The following is a 19,031-nucleotide window of genomic DNA, read 5'->3' as shown; positions in this document are numbered from 1 at the left end:
GTATGTTTCACCTTTAATATTTATTTAAATATTTACTATTACATTGTTGTTATTTTAATTTTTAAATCCCCTTGTATAAAAAAGTTTGCATGAATAACAAGTATGTGGGCTGATGACCAGAGTTAGTTGGAGTTTTCCAGGTTTGTACAGCTGACACACTCTGCAGCATTGCAAATAATTCCTGACGTCCAACCTCATCTTAGGCACACAAGTGCATGCAACCATTTATGTTTTATGACTTTCAAGGTGGCCAGATAAGGGACGTTGTGGTAATGGTCTCTAAAGAGAGGATACATTTTTGCCTGTCTTGGTCCGAGATATCGCTTCCAAAGACAATTCCATCTGCTTCCTTCCTTAATGTTTGATGGTGAGCCATCAGGCTGTCACAAATCCTCTAATGCAGGGAATTGCTTGTAATATTATGAATGTTGCCCAGTCATGGGATTTGACATTATTGTGTAAATCCATGTAAAAATATTTTGATTAATATATTTTGAGGCAAAATGTGAAAGTGAACGAGGTACTTCCCATCAGAACAGGAAACACGTAAGAAAATAAAAAATGTTAACATACAAAATCATAGAATATTTTGACAATGATTACACTTAAATAAAGCAAGAGTCTCCTGAAGCTGGTCACAAATAAAGAAATCCTTGGACCCATGCTATTCCCCCACTTCTGTGGTTGGTTTTTGTAAACAGTATCGGACCATTTACAAAAATCAGTTCTGATGCAAATAATTTTCTGTAGCTGTGATCATTGATTATCCAATACCCCGTATTTAAGCAGGTCACCATTAATCTGCCCCTGGGGTACATGTAAACCAGGAGGACTTTTAAAGTATTTCCACATAATCTTGTTTCATATTTGTGTTTTTAAAGCCATGCTGAAGCTAAATTATTTTAAGAATGTATCTTTTGAAAATGTGTAATCACATGTAAATCACAGCGTGATTACATTCTGGAGACTTATCATGCAAAACATGCAGCACTGAACTCATGCTGCACTCTTTGTTTCATAAAATACATGAAATACCTTTTTACTGTAAGCGTTCTTTAACTGAATCTATCGCTGATCTCATGTCAAGATCAGAGCCATTTAAGCTTTAGCTCCAATCAGAGGTTAAATCTTAAAAGTTAAAACATAACTGTTAATATGCAACATGCGTGGACCCCGGGCCTTTTGTTCTCATATGGCACATTACAACTGACTGAGACTTTTCCTGCAAAACATACAATAAGCATTAGTTCAACAGCTTGCTGTTGGCACACTGCGGATGAAACACATGCAACTGAAGCAAATATCACTTCTGTTAACAGTGGCTATAGCCAGGGACCCCCTCCTGCCCCCAAAAACAGACTGTTTGAAATATAAAATAGAGGATGTATTTGCCAGCCTGGGACGATGCTTGTTCCTTTAGGACAAACCGGAGACATAAAACACTTCATAAATTGATTTGTAAAAATGTCTCCTTTAAAGATAACTCGCTAATACTAATGTACAGATGTACACTGCAGACTTCCACCATTTTCTCCTCAGCAAGTAAATATGAAAACCACCCAGGGGACTAAGTTGTGTGTACCACGCTGTAAGAGGCTCCCACTGGGCTATAATCTGATCAATGTTGTGAAAACAATTCTGATAATGCTGCAGAATTAAACCGATGAGACCCCCTGTGGACTGTTACATTTGAAACCAATGGCTTACCGGCCTGGGCTAATGACTCGGTTTCTACTTAGATTGACTGAGAAAATGGGCTTGAATAGTACTTAAGGGGGCCCTAAATATTGAATGCATTGTGAACTAATTAGCTGCGGTAAAATACTATGCATTGTACAGCGCAGTCGCTTTGCAGGACCATAAGTTTGTTTGATAGGATGGATACAGACTCTAAGTCTCCATTATGTGCTGCACACCAGAGATGTTCGTAGAATGATTTCATTTAATAGATTCTAAAAATAAACACATTGGGAACATTCACTGAATGGTGTTAGAGCTGAATTTAAGAAGTTTCTCCATTACAAACTGAAGAGTATGTAACAGTACGGTAGCTATCCTTTTGCAATTACAATAAAAACGTGTTTCATCATATCAGTGCTTCAAGATTAACGCGTAAACAATTAAATACCTGACTTACAGTGGTTCAGACACAACAAACTAACGACAGTAATCCAGCAAACATTCGTGCACTTTGGTCTTTGCTTTCGTATCACCTGTTGAGCAGACTGCCTAACACATCATTACCACTTCTTGTGCGTTTAACATTTTTTCTAAGCTAATATTTTATGATTTTGTTAGGGGTGCAACGATACACAAAATTCACGGTTCGGTTCGATACTTTGGTGTCACGGTTCGATATTTTTTCGATACAAAAAAATGTTCATGCCTTTTTAATTTGTCATTTATTAAAATTATAAATATATATTTTAACTCAAAAGTACAGTTTTTAAATTTAACCCTAACCCTTGTGCGCGTTTTTTATTTTGACAGCGAATGCGCACCTGCGGACCACTTATGTGCACCCCTGGTTATTTAGCTCGTCATATTGCAGCCACAGAAATTCTTTTGTCCATGAAACCATAAAGCTGCACTTTCTTTTTGCCTTATAGTCTCATTTGTCATAACTTCTCCGTTTTGTGGTAAGCTTTTCTTTGGCTGTCACTTCTTCACCCCGACCTGTCTTATTTGGCTCAGCAGAACTAAAATATATATCCTGCTACTTTTACACACGGACTCACATAAGCTCAGCAATTCTCTGCGCGATCAACCTCTCACATGTTTAAGCTTGCTGCGGGAGATTTCACTTGTCATGTTTGCATAGTAAGCTAACGATTAATAAGACGATGTCAGAGGAATTGGTGCACAAATTATCATCACTCACAAGATCAGTGCTGTCATTGCAAAGTGAAAGCAAAAAAACAAGCGCAAATTCAAATGCGATTTCAATATGTCACATATTGACAGTGGCTCACCGATGCCAATGACATAATTACCCAGCTACATTTCTGAAAGAATGCAAAAGCATTGACATATATTTTTCCTACAATAGCCCGATGGGCAGGGCAGAGAGATTTTTGTAGCCCGACTGAAAAGATCGCTAGCTCCGGGACGTCGGGCTAGCGATTTTGCAAGCCCTGTATCTGATTGAGGAATCACTCATCTTTGGAAAAGAGAGTTTATTACAGAGAAATGTCTCTTTCCAAAATAAAAGCTATACTATCCGCTTCTTCTGGGCTATATTCTCAGCAGCATATTAAACATATCAGGTCCCCATAAGGAGAATCCTGTGCTAACGGCTGTCTAAATGACTCGGCTAAAGTTAGTAGCATGCTTGTTGTTTTTGTCTTTGCACTAGGATGATGTCGGCGTAAATGTGCAGTCATATTCGTTGTGTTCCCACTAGTGCTTTCAGGTTAATCTCGTTGAAATGACCTTAACGCCACAACACGGCAAATCTCCGTTAACGAGCTACCGCGGATAGCCCCGTGCATGGGGCTAGACGGCCAACACGTTAACGAGCTAACTGCGCTAACACACTAGTTCACACCAATGTAATTAAGCATTGCACGGCACATCCAACATACTGTTTTACTTTAGTCCATGACTCGCTTACCTTCAGGGTCATACGTCACATGAAAACCAAAATAATTCCAAACGCCAGATCTGAATGAGGGTGGGGGAGGTCCATCTTGCAAGGAGAGCTTAACTTCTGTCTCGCTAGCTTGCCCTGCGCTCTTCCTCCTGACTATGCTGTCTGTGTTGAGCGCTCAGTGGATCTGCGCTCGACAGTGCAGCCTAGGCGGAGTAGTCGAACGCAGATTCACTGAGCGCTCAACACAGACAGCATCGTCAGAAGGAAAGTTGATAAAATAAATTACAAATGTTGTATTGTTCGATACATATGCGTACCGAACCGAAAGCACTGTATCGAACGGTTCAATATCGATACGAATATCGTTGCACCCCTAGATTTTGTATACTTTGTTTATTCCAAAACATCATTTAAATATGACACTTTTAATCAAACAAACCACAGATATTTAAATATATATGGAATACGTTACAGAAAGCTGATTTTTTTTATCCTCAGTTTGATTTGTGGCTTTCATAAAATATTCATTGTGTTCGTCTAAATATGTTCATCTGCAGGACAGATGGTGGCACTCTTCTGTCATTTTTTCATAAAAACCTTGATGCACCTCGTGCTTTTTGCACGAGACACCGCCGCCTGATTTTCACTGAGAATTTATCTGCAATCAATCCGTCTGCTCAGCTGTAAACACTGCACTTCAAAAACCCCAACTCACACAAGATTGTCTGTGTTTAAGAGTTAATAGTACTAAATCATAGCATTCATCTGTCCATCTCAATCACTCTCTCAAAATGTCTATGAATAAAACATGGACTCTATTCTACCAAGAAATGAGTGATGAGCGGTCACGATCTAATGTTAAAGGTCACGGGCCTGCATCTGTTCCTATTGGCTGAACCTCCTCTCACGAGCACATGTGTGGGATCAATACTGATAGCAAACATAGCTGGTATCATGGTGACAATTATAGGTTTAGAGATTGAGGAGTCTCACATTCAACAGGCTGTCCAGATGTGTTTGGTCCAACAGCCAGAGCTGGGTGATTTGTTAGAGGCATCAATACAGACAGCTACACTGTAATTTTCATTACTGAAAATCCCGACTGTGGGTTATATCCTACATACAACTATTTAGAACTAAAATGTAGCTAAATACTTGTGTTTTGTTGAATATGTGGGTCAAATAAAACTGTGATAAGACTGTGTGATTACACTTTGCATTTATGTATGCATCAATAACAACAATGCACATCATTACTCAAGCAAACTACTTTAAATTATTGTATTATCATTGTTATTACTATTGTATTTTACTATTAAATTTTTGATTTTTAAATTACAATGGATAAAAGAAGCTTTACTGTTTGTATTACAGTCTACACTATAATATGATTTTTATTAATGTCAAAGCATATTTCATGGCTAGATAGAGAATCTAGGATTGTACCAAAATCCACACATAACAACAAAATACATACTCTATTTTTCAGACTAGAAGTTGTATTAAGCGAAACAAAAAGTGACTGACAGCTTTGAGTTTGAAATTGAGTTTGAGTGTGTGCCATTGTAGACACACAACAACATAATGTTGAAGCACAGTACGTATCAATCCGCGAGGCTCCTGACTACGGTAGCTGTAATATCTCCAACAATCCATCAAGCAGCTTCGTAGCTTACCAAAGTCGTGCTAAAACATTTTGACAGATTTTTGAGCGCCGTGTACCACATAAAATTGGTCCGAGGTCAGTAAGCACAACCAGAACTCATACAAAAGGTGCACTGGATTATAAGGTGCACTGTCGATTTTTGAGAAAATTAAAGGATTTTAAGTGCGCCTTATAGTGCGGAAAATACGTTAATATAAAAGCAAAGTAATCAGTGTTAAATTTCACTTTTACCTGTTTTGAAAAGGTTTGAACACAACAACCTGATGGTTGTGGGAAATATTTTTAAAAGTAAATAATTTTGATCATATGGTTTACTGTACCTCACCTTTGTGCGTGAATGGCTGCGCATTTAAACCTACAAACAACAAAATAACTTATTCTGTCCTCAGTTAATGCAGGCTAAATTGAGAAAGGCCTGGATTTGACTAGTGATGTTCAATTTCATGGCCAGTGATGCCGGTAACGCGTTGCTTAGTAACGCGTTACTCCGAATATGACCCCTTTTTCAGTAACGACTAATCTAACGCGTTACTATTTCCATAACAGTAGTCAGATTAAAGTTACTTGTCCAAACCACTGTGCGTTACTATTTTTTTTAAGCAAAAAGATTTGGTTTTTTCTTTTCGTCTCAGCGGATGACAAACGCATACGTGTCGTGAAACGTCACATAAGCGACAGGTCACGTTTCCCGCTCACAAGCAGCCAGTGACGTAAAAAAGTGTAAACAGCAATGGAGGGAGAGAGATGTTCGTTCTTTAGCTGGAAATATGGTCACTATTTTGAGTTTCTGTCAACTAAAGATTTAAATATTAAGGTTCGTTGTACACTCTGTGTTGGCGAAAAAGTGTTATCTACCTTCAAAAACACTACGTCAAACTTAAAGAAACATTTGGAGTCGCAGCACAGCACAGTCAAACTCACAGAGAGAGTCCCACCAAGTGGTCCGAAGCAGAGAGCCGTGACTTCCGCAGAAGGTCCTACACCCCCCAAACAACAAAAGTTGGACTTTGGTGCAAAACCAGTAAGTGATGAAGAATTGAAGAAGTTGGTCGCGCAGTATATTGTAGAAGAAATGCTACCTATAAACACTGTTGACTCGCCCTCGTTTCGTGCCATAATAAAAAAGATCCCTACTTCTGTTAATGCCGAGCTGCCTCACCGAACGACTTTTACTTCTTACTTGGAGAAGGAGTTTACAGAAATGGAGAGAAATTTGAAGGCCACACTGAATGAGATTGACTTTGTTTCAACTACCGCGGATATTTGGACTGCTAACAACAGAAGCTATATGGGAGTAACGCTCCACTGGATCAGTAGAACCACATTAGAGCGTCACAAGGTTGCATTAGCATGTAGGCGAATTCGTGGTAGACACACGTATGATGTCATTGGTACAGAAATCGAAAACATCCACTCCTCTTATGGATTACTCAACAAAGTAGTTGCAACAGTTACTGATAATGGATCCAACTTTGTTAAGGCGTTTCAAGTTTATCATCCTGTCACGGAGTCCGATGATGAGACGGAGGAGGAAGAGTCCAGCCCCAAAGACGATGATGTCACTTTTTCTGATCTGTCAGAAATCCTCTCGGCTGAGAATGAAAGTGATGGTCAGCTGTCTCTTCCCCCGCACCGCAGGTGTGCTTCGCACACCATCAACATAATTTGCACACGTGATGTGGAGAAACATTTAACAACCAATGCAGAGAGCAGGGCTGTGTATAGGAGCAGCACAGCAAAATGCACAGCTCTTTGGACCAAATCGAGTAGATCTACACTTGCATCAGAAACAGTGGAAGAAATCAGCAAAAGAAAGCTCCTAATACCAACATCCACAAGGTGGAATTCCTTTTTTGATGCTGTAAAGAGAATTGCAGAAATCCCCATGGGTGAGCTGAATACTCTGTGCACAAAGCTAGGACTGAAGTGCTTCAAAGATCAAGAATACCAGTTCCTGCATGAGTACTGCATGGCCATGAAACCTCTGACTGCAGCACTGGACATTTTACAAGGCGACTGTCCATATGGAACTTTACTACCAACACTTGAAGTTCTGATGCAGAAGACCCAGGCTGTGAAAGATGACCTCTCCAGGATGACTGCAGGCCTTCCAGATGCCATTGTACAGGTACGCTCTATCTTGAAATTAGTCAGATTTTTTGCTTCATACAATTCACAAACATGGAACAGAATATTAATTATCATTGAAAAATAAGATTAAAACAATTAAAATGTTTACAAGTAACCTAAAACAAAATTAATCCATAATACTGATCTCATATTAGGCATGGTTTGCAAATAATTCAATAACATAATAAATTGTAGGCATAAAAATATCAATTATGTTTTTTAGGCTATTCAGACTCGTTTCGCCGGTGTGCTGGATGACAAAGATGCCCTTCTTGCAGCTGCCAGTTGTCCAAAATTCAAACTCCGATGGCTGAGAGATGTAGGAAGGAGGGAGCGAGTAAAACAGCTTCTGACAGCAGAGTGTTGCACCACTGCTCCTCTGGCAAAAAACCCTGCCAGTGTGCCCAGTGCTACTACATCTAGCAGCCAAGGTGAGATGGACTTTTTCACTTTTGAGGCAGAGCCAGAGGAGGAGACCTATTCTGCAGAAAAAGAAGTCATGGACTACCTGATGTCAGGCTACGACCTTCAGATTCTGCATAAATTTTCAAGCATAAAGACAATTTTTTTTAAAGTATAACACTCCAACCCCATCAAGTGCTCCTGTGGAGCGACTTTTTAGTCTGGGAGGTTTGGTGCTCACGCCTAAAAGAAATCGACTTTCTGACAAAAGGTTTGAGAAGCTTCTGTTAATGAGGTACAACCACTGGTTTACTCGCTCCACTCTACTGTTTCCCCCATAACATGCGATGACAACATATACTGAAAAAACAGAGACTGGGGAATCCAATTTAAATAACTATTTACAAGTAATTGAATTAAGTTTATCAAAGTCACTTAATAAACTTATTAAAGTTTTCAAGTTGATTAACTTAAAACAATTACCTGCAAGGAAGTAAGGCAATTTAAGTTGGACCTGCAGTCTCTTTTTTTTTTTTTTTCATAAGATTAGTCCAAAGTTACAAAAGCGGACAATAGTGCTTACATGTGGATGGTATAAAAAGTATCTTAAGGGAAGTCAAGAAAGACTCTTTGTTTGTTTGTTTGTTTGTTTGTTTTTTTATAAAAAGTATTTATGTTAAGTGAAGTAACAAGACTGTCTTTATTTTCATACAAACAAGTATTTCTGTCAGGAAAAAAGTTTTAAGTTCAACTTCAAATGTCAGGAGATATATTGTTGACATTACTGTTAAAATACACTTCCAATAAAGTGAGTATTGGCAAAATCGGTTGATGTTTTTATGTTGAGGCAGTGGGGAGTGTTATTGGCAGCTTCTGAAAGTAACTAATAAAGTAACTAGTAATCTAACTTAGTTACTTTAAAAATAAAGTAATCAGTAAAGTAACTAAGTTACTTTTGGAAGGAGTAATCAGTAGTCCGTAATATATTACTTTTTCAAAGTAACTGTGGCAACACTGTTCATGGCACATGTCACACCTGAGATTGCATTTAAAGTGACATTGTATAAGATGACCCTCTAGCATTTTTAAGCAGTAGCAGAGTTGGCAGCATGTTTGCATGACCAGTATCTTTGCAGCGTGAACCTGAAGAGATGAACAGGGAAGAAATAACCATTCTCACTTCAGAGATATATTAAGGTCATTGGATCCTAATTGTTCTGCATGCTAATATTATTAGATTTGTTATTAGGCATGATGGATACCAACAGACAAATGTTCTTTCTTTTTCAAGCCCAGAAAGAGAAATCACAGGTCAGTGTTTGTGGCTGTTTCTTGTTTGCTTTGAGATCGCAAATCATTTTTGGCATGTTTAACAACATGGGTTATGCTAGCAGTGTTGCTACTACACAAAGCAATATGCTACGTAGCATGCTAAGGTCATAAAAATAGTAAGCAGGCAGGTTATGATACAGATAGGAATAGACCGCCACATGGCTGTCTCTTTTGAAGCCTTTCAAATTGTGAAGCTCTCTCTATTAAAAACTCTAGATTTCTCTCATCTTTTATAACGCTCCCTCCTGGCCATCTTTACGTCCTCTGCTAAGTGTTTTTGACGGTTGCAAGCTAACAAAGGCTGTCCACTGGTGTCTCTGGAGGGAAATCACCAGCGCTAACAGGTTTTTTTTGCAGATTTTGTGAACACGCGATGATGTACTTCTTCTCCTCTCAAATCAAATTGGATTTAGTGTCGTAAAATTTCTGCCAAACTGGTGTATCAGCAACATTTAAACGCTTGCAAGTTAATACTCAGAATATTTAATATTGCTAATTATATCATTAAATATATAAACTGATGCCTCTTAAAACTATACTTTTGTGTGAATGGTTACAACTGAGGGTAGCACAGTGGTGCAGTAGTCTCTCAATAAGAAGATTCATGTTCTCCCTGTGCCTGCATGGATGCTCTGTCTTCCTCCAAAAACATGCAGAGGTATCTTCAAACCACCTCAAATCACTTAAAATATGGTAGAAACTTACACATTTTCCAGTACTGTTCGACTGTATGGAGGGGATGTACTGTATATGCTGAGGAAAATATACAAAATGCTATTTTAGAAAACAAAATAATGTCATTATTCATAAAATGAAAATATGAGTTTCTATTTGATTTGTTTTCTATTAAAAATGTGCTCAAACAGTACCGGCTGGTGAGCAGTAACACACATAAATAAGTAGCTCGTGATGCAATATGGTACAATTATAACACAAACTGAAACACACTGGGCATATTATTAAAGATACAGGTATAAACCCTCATCATGTTTATTTTCTTTGCATTGTACTGTGTGCTGACCACATTAAATTAAAACACAGTGTTGTTACAGTAAGGTTTGTGACTGTGTGTTTGGAGGTTTACCTTCACAGACTTATTCTCATCCACCTACTGTAGTTTCTGCCTTCAAGATTCTGTGTATGTGTTTAAGGCGCATTCTCACCACTACTAACCTTTTACTTAAAAATATGAATGTGGGGGAATGAGTGACTCAACGCGTAATCCACTTTGCTCTTCATGGTGGAGACCGTCAGGATTTCTTACTCTACAACACTAAATAAATACTGTGGGAGTTAAAGAGGTTTAATAGGATTTCAGCCCGCAAATGACAAACACCGCTGTCAGACAGAGTTAGCTCTCAGTTGTCTATTTCCACATCCAACAGACACAAAGTAACATTACTGTAGCACTTATTTAGAGGGGCGTTCCTGGCCAAGTGACAAACTATTTTTCTTTGTAAACAGTTTATACAGTTGTTCTATAAGAGCATTTTTACTGAAATATAGTTACTGTGCTGTGACTAGCCGCACAAAATAATGAACAAAAATGTGCTAAAATGAGTTGGAACTCTTCCTCTGGGTTAAGCCAGTGGATACAAGACTAAAGTTTGGCCATCCTACACAACTAATGGCAAATCCTATTATGGAGCTCTCTACATATTTACACGTTAGTTTTTGTGCAGTTTTTGCTCAGACACATTTCTCCAGACACATTTTAACAGCAAAACTGTAACAGTCCGAGGTCTTTGACCCAGCTGTTTTTTCTGGACTTTTCTCAAGTATATTTTTGTTTATTAAGTTCAGTGTTTCACTTCTGTTTCTAAGTTTGTTATTTATATTTTTTGGTTTCTTGTTTGATTATGTTCTTTGTGTCTCAGTATTTGTTTACCTTCTGTCGCCCCAGTCGTGTCCTCGTGTCTCTCTGGTCTCCATTTCCTGTCTGCATGATGTTCAGTTTTCCTCTGTCAGGTCAGTTACTTTCTTTTTAGTGATGTGTCGTTCACGAACGAAACGGCTCTTGGAGCCGAGTCTTTGACGTGAACGACGCAAGCCGGCTCATGTTTTTTTTTCTTTTTTTCTTTCTCTCACCCTCTCGCTCTCGTACTTTTTTCCGCTTCACTCCGCACACGAGCCTTGTGCTTTGCGCTGGGAAGAGATCGGGGAGGGGCGGTAGTTACACTCGCAGTAGCACAGGAACAGAGCGGGAGGGAGAGAGAAAGAGAGCAGGGACAACAATGTCACATTAGAAAGGTATCCGGTTGTTCAGTGATGACGCGACGAATCCTACTTCCGGGTCTAAAGTAGTCTGCGTTTAATATGGCTTTTATGTTGTTAACATGTTTAATGCTATGTATTTTCTTCTATTTGATCTCAAAAAGCTCCTAAAACAGTCAGTGATCCCTGTTGACCTCCCTCGGCTTTTATTACTGCTAATCATTTATTTAAGCTCAGTTTTTAAAACCTTAGGATGTAACTACAGCCCAGCCCATGCAGCAGTATATGAATGACTAACTTTGTATTGTGGATGAATTATCTCAGTTGTTCTCCTGGCTGAAGTTTGGTCCTTTTACAGCATCCTGCCATGCGATTACATTTGTTTCTGACCACCGAGAAAACTCACGTTAACTTTTATTGAGTGGAAAAAAAGTTAGCTTGTTTATATTATGCTAACATAGCTATGTCGCTAGCGGTCACGTAGCACATCATTATATACCAGCTAGCCAAACTTCAGTAACCCTACAAACGTCACTGCTGTTTAGTTTTCTGCCTTCATTTATGCTGGAAGTGATAAGAAAGCTGTATGTTTTAATTTGTTTCCAAAACCCCGCAGTCAGGACATTCTATATTGTATTTAGATAGAAGCTAGTGAGCTAACTCCCTGCTAACTTCTAACTCCGTTAAATGTCATAAATTCCGTTTTCATGGATGCCTGGATGTTAAACTCAATTGTTACACCTGGTAGAGCAGAACGCTGATCATTTTATTAAAGATGAAAGACTTTAGACAGTTTTTCAACTCTCAGTAATGCCACAGTGATCGTTTGATATATGGACCTGCAGCGGAGTTTAGACCCAGACACGGCTAGTGACGTCAGACTGAACAACCGGATAGTAATCATCCACAACTATTTTCAGTTGCGGATGATAAAGGATTCAGAAAGTTTATTCATGCAGGCCCATATGACAGAGAATGTGCATCTTCTTTTTGTTTTCATATTTAAATTTATATTTAATTGCTTTGTGGTTTGCAGTGTTTTGTGTTGTTTCACTTTAAATTAGTTTAAAAAGAAAAAGCTGAAAATTTAAATAGTAAAAAGTTGAACTGTGAATAGTTGGTTTTTGTATTATATGATTTATTTCTTACATTTTATGTGAAGCGAATAAATAAAAGTGTGGCAGACCACCAGGTGGCTCCACACACACCCAAGTTGAACGGAAGTGTTGGGGTGGAGATTTTGGCGCTCACTATATGTGAAGTTCGGAGAGTCAGTTAATAAAGTTGGAGTGAGACACAGAGACTTCTCCTGTCGTTATTACATACCTCCACATTGGTGACCCCTGTAGCGAACATGCTAAGGCTCGACGACGAAGCCAGCTCCGGCCTGGAAGCATCGGCTGCCGCCGGACTTTCACCTCCGCCGATGGCTGCGTTTGCTGTGGCGCTTAAATTGCCGGATTTTTGGCTTCACGATCCTCCTTCATGGTTCGTGCACGTAGAAGCTCAGTTTGCTCTTCGTGGAGTTTCAGCCGACGATACTAAATACCACCATGTGGTGGCCTCACTTGACCCGCTGTCAACCCGCCGCGTGATGACTCTCCTCCGGGACCCCCCAGCCCAAGGCAAGTACGCCGCCCTCAAGGCGCTGCTGCTGCGGCGTTACTCCCTCTCTGATGCTGAGCGGGCCGAGAAACTCCTTTCCCTCGCGGGCCTGGGCGACGGCACCGCTCTCGAGCTCATGGAGAGCATGCTGTCCTTGCTGGGCGCAGATGACGGAGGATTTCTCTTCACCCACCTCTTTCTCCGACAGCTGCCGGCTCCAGTGCGCGCTGGCCTTGCCAACTCCCCGCTATTGGCCACGAAGGATTACCGCTCCCTTGCGGAAGAGGCGGATCGCATCCTCCTGGCTACCAGGACTTTCGGCGTCCAGGCGATTGTTCAGGACTCACCAGCGTTTTCCCCCGCCCCCTCACCGATGCTCCAGGGGCCCTCCGACTCGTCCACAGTGGCCGGAATCGCTGCACGGCGGCACCGCGGAAAGGGGCTTTGTTTTTATCACCAGTGTTTTGGAACGAAGGCACGGCGCTGTCTCCCGCCTTGCAGTTTCCAAACCCAGGGAAACGGGCATGTCAGCGCTCTGTAGCAGCCGCGACCGCTGGCAACAAGGAAAGGCTGCTTTTCTTAGAGGACTCACGCTCGGGGAGGCGTTTCCTGGTGGACTCCGGCTCACAGAAGAGCCTTCTTCCCCCGGCTGGCTCGGACAGGCTAGCTGAGGGCTGCGGGCCATTGCTAACAGCGGCTAATGGCTCTCCCATCAAAACCTTCGGTGAAAGGTTGGTGACTGTTTGCTTTCACGACCGTGACTTTCAGTGGAACTTTGTTGTTGCTGCTAGCTCTGTGCCTATAATAGGCGCTGATTTTCTTTGTGCTCACGGACTGCTGGTTGATGTTGCTAACAGACGTTTAATTGATGCTGTGTCATTTTCCTCATTACCCTGTTTGACTCGGGGTGCTCAGCCCGTGGTGCATGCTAACTCAGTAGATTCGGGTGACGTTTTTCAGTGTTTGCTTTCTGAGTTTCCCTCACTCTCTGTCCCCACTTTCTCGAGCACTGTGACGAAGCATGGGGTGGAGCATTACATAACTACAGTAGGGCCCCCGGTGTTCGCGCGCGTGTAACAAACCTTTTGGGTTATAGCACCACTAGGGGGGGTTGCCCAACTATTGTAGTAGCTGTGGGGGTCTCCTAGTGGGTGTGTGAGTTGTTAGCGGCAGCCATTTCATGCTGCTCATGTTCCATGCTCCAAGAAAGCACCTTACTTACTGTTGTGACAAGCTGGCGCTGGTGGTACCAATCCCCGCGCATGTAGGTTCGGACGAGTACAGCCGAGGAGACCTGGCTTATAAAGTGTAATGTTGCTGACGGCGAATAAAGGTCTGTTATTGGATTTAACCGACTGGTTCCGTGTTATCCGGCTAACCTCCACACCACATGCCCGCTGGACCGGCTAGCCGCTCCTTCCTCGCCAGACTGCTGTTACACGCGCGCCGCCTCGTCCCTGCCAAACTGGCTGTCGCTCGGGAAGAATTTGCCACCATGGAGCGTCTGGGCATCATGCAGCGTTCGAACAGTGCCTGGGCTTCTCCGTTGCACATGGTGCCTAAATCTGATGGTCGGTGGCGACCTTGTGGGGATTTCCGCCGTCTTAATAATGTCACAGAGAACGATCGTTATCCCATTCCCCACATCCAAGATTTTTCCGCCCATCTTGCGGGGACCTCGGTTTTTTCGAAGATCGATTTGGTACGGGGATATCACCAGGTTCCCGTGCGCGCGGAGGATGTCCCCAAAACCGCCGTAATTACACCTTTCGGCCTTTTCGAGTTTCTGCGCATGCCGTTTGGCCTGAAAGGTGCCGCCCAAACCTTCCAGCGGTTGATGGACTCGGTCTTGCGCGGGCTGCCCTTTGTTTTTGTATATCTTGATGATATACTGGTGGCCAGCAGCTCGAAGGAGCAGCACATGTTCCATCTGCGGCAGGTTTTTCAGCGTTTGGCGGAGCATGGACTGATTATTAATCCGTCTAAATGCCAGTTTGGGTTGCCCGTTCTCGATTTTCTTGGGCACCGTATTTCCGCCGAGGGCACGGTTCCGTTGCCTGACAAAGTCCGAGCTGTTTCGGAATTTCCGCGTCCCACGAATGTTAAGGCGCTGCAGGAATTTTTGGGGATGGTGAATTTTTACAACCGTTTTCTCCCCAGAGCGGCACATCTGCTGAAGCCCCTTTATGGGGCGTTAAAAGGTAAGAAAGCTAATGACTCCGTTGACTGGTTTCCGGAAAGCATCCAAGCGTTTTCTGATGCTAAGTCAGCGTTAGCTAATGCTGCCCTTCTGGCCCACCCATCCCCCTCAGCGCCGATTGCGTTGACCACCGATGCGTCGGACATAGTGAATCTCCGGTGTCTGGCAACCGCTCGCCTTTTTCAGCCGTACGCTAGGTGACAGCGAACGCAATTACAGCGTTTTTGACAGGGAGCTACTGGCGCTCCACCTGGCGACTCGTCATTTCCGGTTTTTTCTCGAGGGTCGTCACTTTACCGCATACGTGGACCACAAACCCTTGACGTTTGCCATGTCCAAGGTTTCTGATCCATGGAGTGCACGCCAGCAGCGCCAGTTGGCAGCCATTTCTGAGTTTACCACGGACATTCGGCACGTGGCTGGTAAATCCAATCATGTGGCTGACTGTTTGTCCCGTGCGCTGGTTTCTCCCGTCTTTCTCGGCATAGACTACTCCACCATGGCTGCCGATCAGAGCGGTGACCCGGACATCCTCGCGCTTAAATCCACCCAGACGGGCCTTGTACTAGAGGACAGACCCGTGCAGGACGGTGGTCCCCTCCTCGTCTGTGACGTTTCCACCGGCCGCCCTCGCCCAGTGGTTCCCGCTTCCTGGCGTCGTCAAGTTTTTGACTCGGTACATTCTCTCTCTCATCCAGGGGTCCGGGCCTCTGTTAAACTGGTCAGCTCTAAATTTGTTTGGCCAGGCCTTCGCAAATCTGTTAAGGAATGGGCGTCGGCGTGCATTCCCTGCCAGCGTGCGAAGGTTCATAAACACACCAAGGTGCCCCTGGAGCCGTTCTTCATACCCGGCAAACGTTTCGATCATGTGCATGTCGATCTGGTGGGTCCTCTGCCGCAGTCACAAGGTTTTACGCACCTTTTGACTGTTGTTGACCGGACCACCAGGTGGCCGGAGGCGGTCCCCCTGGTGTCCACTACCGCAGCAGTGGTGGCCAAGGCGTTTTTGTCAAGCTGGGTCTCGCGTTTCGGCCCACCCGCGGACATTACGTCAGACAGAGGCCCCCAGTTCATATCCGAGCTTTGGACAGAGGCCCCCAGTTCATATCCGAGCTTTGGTTGGCCATGGCTGATGGACTGGGGGCTAAAGTCCACCGCACAACCGCATACAACCCGCAAGCTAATGGGATGTGTGAACGGTTCCACCGGTCGCTTAAGGCTGCTTTTCGCGCCTCCTTAAAGGATGGCAATTGGGTTGACCGCCTCCCGTGGGTTTTACTTGGGCTGCGCTCTGCGGTTAAGGAGGATCTCGGCGCTTCCCCAGCTGAGCTAGTGTTTGGTCAGCCCCTCCGCGTGCCTGGAGAATTCTTGCCCGAAAATCCTCCTCCCTGCTTTGATCCATCAGTGCTATCTCTCAACCCGCTTTTGCACTCGCTTCGGGTTCCTGGTCCTGTGCACCATTGCGTGCCTGACACCTTTGTTCCAAAGACTTTAGAGACTGCTAAGTTTGTTTTTGTCAGGCACGATGCCCACAGGACACCGCTGCGGCCGCTGTATGACGGCCCATTCAGGGTTATTGAACCGGGCCAGAAACATTTTGTTTTGGATTTTGGGGGTCGAAGGGAGACTGTGTGTGTTGACAGACTTAAACCTGCACATGTTCTTCCGGACAGTAATGTAGTGCCGGCCCAGGCCCCTCGCCGTGGCCGCCCTCCTTCGATGGGGTTGACAGACTCTGGTTTTCCCCCCAGGACTACCCCCGGACCACCGGCGTTTGAGCCTCCTCCTGCCTTTCCTGCTCGCCTTCACCAGCCTCGTTCACAGGATGGACCTTCCTCTGCCTGTTCTCTCCCTCCCAGGTTCAGTCGTTCGGGTCGTTTGCTTAGACCCAGGGTCCTGGACTGAATAGAGACCTAACTGTGTTCAGGGGGGGGGGGGGGTATGTGTGGCGGACCACCAGGTGGCTCCACACACACCCAAGTTGAACGGAAGTGTTGAGGTGGAGATTTTGGCGCTCACTATATGTGAAGTTCGGAGAGTCAGTTAAAAAAGTTGGAGTGAGACACAGAGACCTCTCCTGTCGTTATTACATACCTCCACAAAAGTATATTTACGGTGGCCCCTAGAGACAAAGCACGTAAAAACTCCAAAACACGTACGAACTCCTAAGCACGTATAAAAGACAACAGAAGTGCTCCAGGATGCTGGGCGCAGTGTTGAGCTTTTGTTACCTCGTGGCTACACAAGCAAGGAAGTACCAACGACCGGATTTGGTGTGTGGTTGTAACAGGTAAATGAACATATTTTAAATTATTTGAATATATATGAGTGCTTGTGTATAAATACACAAACAATACACACATGCTTTCATGCTTTCAATTGTGTAATTTAAGTGAGCAAGGTAGCTCTGTTATGGAAGTTCAGTTCATGCTAGAAATGTGTTTTGGAGTTTGTACGTGTTTTGTCTCTAGGGGCCACCGCATATATTTATATATAAACATATATAAATAAAACCACTTTTTTTTTTTTTTACATTAGTATTCCTTTTGTGCATAATTTTATATTATTGTTAATAATAAATTAATTAAAGCAACAAAACAACCCGAAGAGCCGGTTGGGAGCCGAAAGATCCGGTTCTCTAAAAAGAACTGTTTCTTTTCAGCTGTCCTCCCAGGTATGTATAGAACTCTATGGTCAGGTGATAGGTTGCTTGTGATTGACCCTAGAAGGAGGCTAAAACACAGAGGAGACCGGGCCTTTGCTATTGCTGTGCCCAAACCCTGTCCAACACTTGACATCTTTAAAACCCGTCTGAAAACACATCTTTACTCACGAGCTTTTAATTGTGACAGAGTTTTTGTTTTGCTCTTTGTGTGTCTTTGTTCTTTTTACATTTTTACTATGTACAGCACTTTGGTTCGCCCGTGTTGTTTTTAAATGTGCTTATAAATAAATTGATTGATTTTAGGCCACTTAGTCCTAATTTTCCCTTCTGTGTAAATATTGTTTGCCTCTCCCTCTGTTGTTTTTTGTTACCTTTATACCAGCAAATAAAGCTATGACGTTGAGTGAGACCCATTCTGGGTCCACACCTGTTTCATGACAACAACGAACATTTTAAGTTGTAAATATTTTATGAGTTCTGTCAAGAGTTTCAGTAATTAGTTCAGATATTTTTGTCATAAAAATATCAAAGTGCTGTAGAAAATAGAAATGATATCTTCTGAAGAACAACATTTAACAAAGGAACCATTTATATAGCAAGATGTTAAGTTGATAGAAAATAAAATTTCACATAGTGTACAGTGTCAATAACACATTTTCCTTTCCTGCAGGATTAGTACAACTGCTTTCTCTTTTCTTCGTGGTTTCACATTCAACTACACTTTCATCATTTTGAGCAATAGCCAACTAGATTAAACTGTCGTACTGTGCATACGCAGCAAGGGCATTCACATTTTAATTTTATGAGTAATTGATGTCATCCATATTCAAGCTGGTTTAAGCAGGTTAAAATCTCTCTTTTTGTAATCAAAAATAATCCGAGGACCCACTGTTGACCCAATGTCAAAATCCTGCACCGTGTTGAAGAATGTCCATACAATGAACCGGCCCTACTGGCTGGCAGTGCTTGTTTGGCTGAGTAGCTCCAATCCCAGTAAAAGTGATACAGAGAAGATATGGCTCCTAATGTATCATAAACTCTTGACAAGGCCCCAGTTTCCTCCCAGGCAAAAGGAAAAGGGATTCGCGGTCCGAGCATTTCCAGAGATCATAGCATTTGAATAATATGAGTTGAAGGCACCTTTCTTAGTGAGCTGAAGAGATTAAAAATTGCCAAACGTGTAAACGTCTTTAAGAAGCTGAGGCTCACTGATAAAACATGATGC

At 42.7% G+C, this 19,031-nt stretch overlaps 1 protein-coding gene across 1 annotated transcript; it reads left to right on the top strand.

Moving 5' to 3' along the window:
- Positions 1 to 5,999: 5,999 nt before the first annotated feature.
- Positions 6,000 to 13,482, top strand: LOC308401610 (uncharacterized protein; the record flags this gene model as incomplete). Its single annotated transcript, XM_080889880.1, has 3 exons — positions 6,000 to 7,386; positions 7,612 to 7,819; positions 12,686 to 13,482. Exons 1-3 carry the CDS (start codon positions 6,331 to 6,333, stop codon positions 13,480 to 13,482), a joined length of 2,061 nt encoding a protein of 686 aa, XP_080746006.1. The 5' UTR covers positions 6,000 to 6,330.
- Positions 13,483 to 19,031: the final 5,549 nt, after the last annotated feature.

The sequence above is a fragment of the Rhamphochromis sp. 'chilingali' genome (genome assembly GCF_963969265.1).
Source record: "Rhamphochromis sp. 'chilingali' genome assembly, chromosome: 8".
NCBI classification, from domain to species: Eukaryota; Metazoa; Chordata; class Actinopteri; order Cichliformes; family Cichlidae; genus Rhamphochromis; species Rhamphochromis sp. 'chilingali'.
Note: the sequence above shows the minus strand (reverse complement) of the source record. Positions and strands in the feature narration are given on the sequence as shown.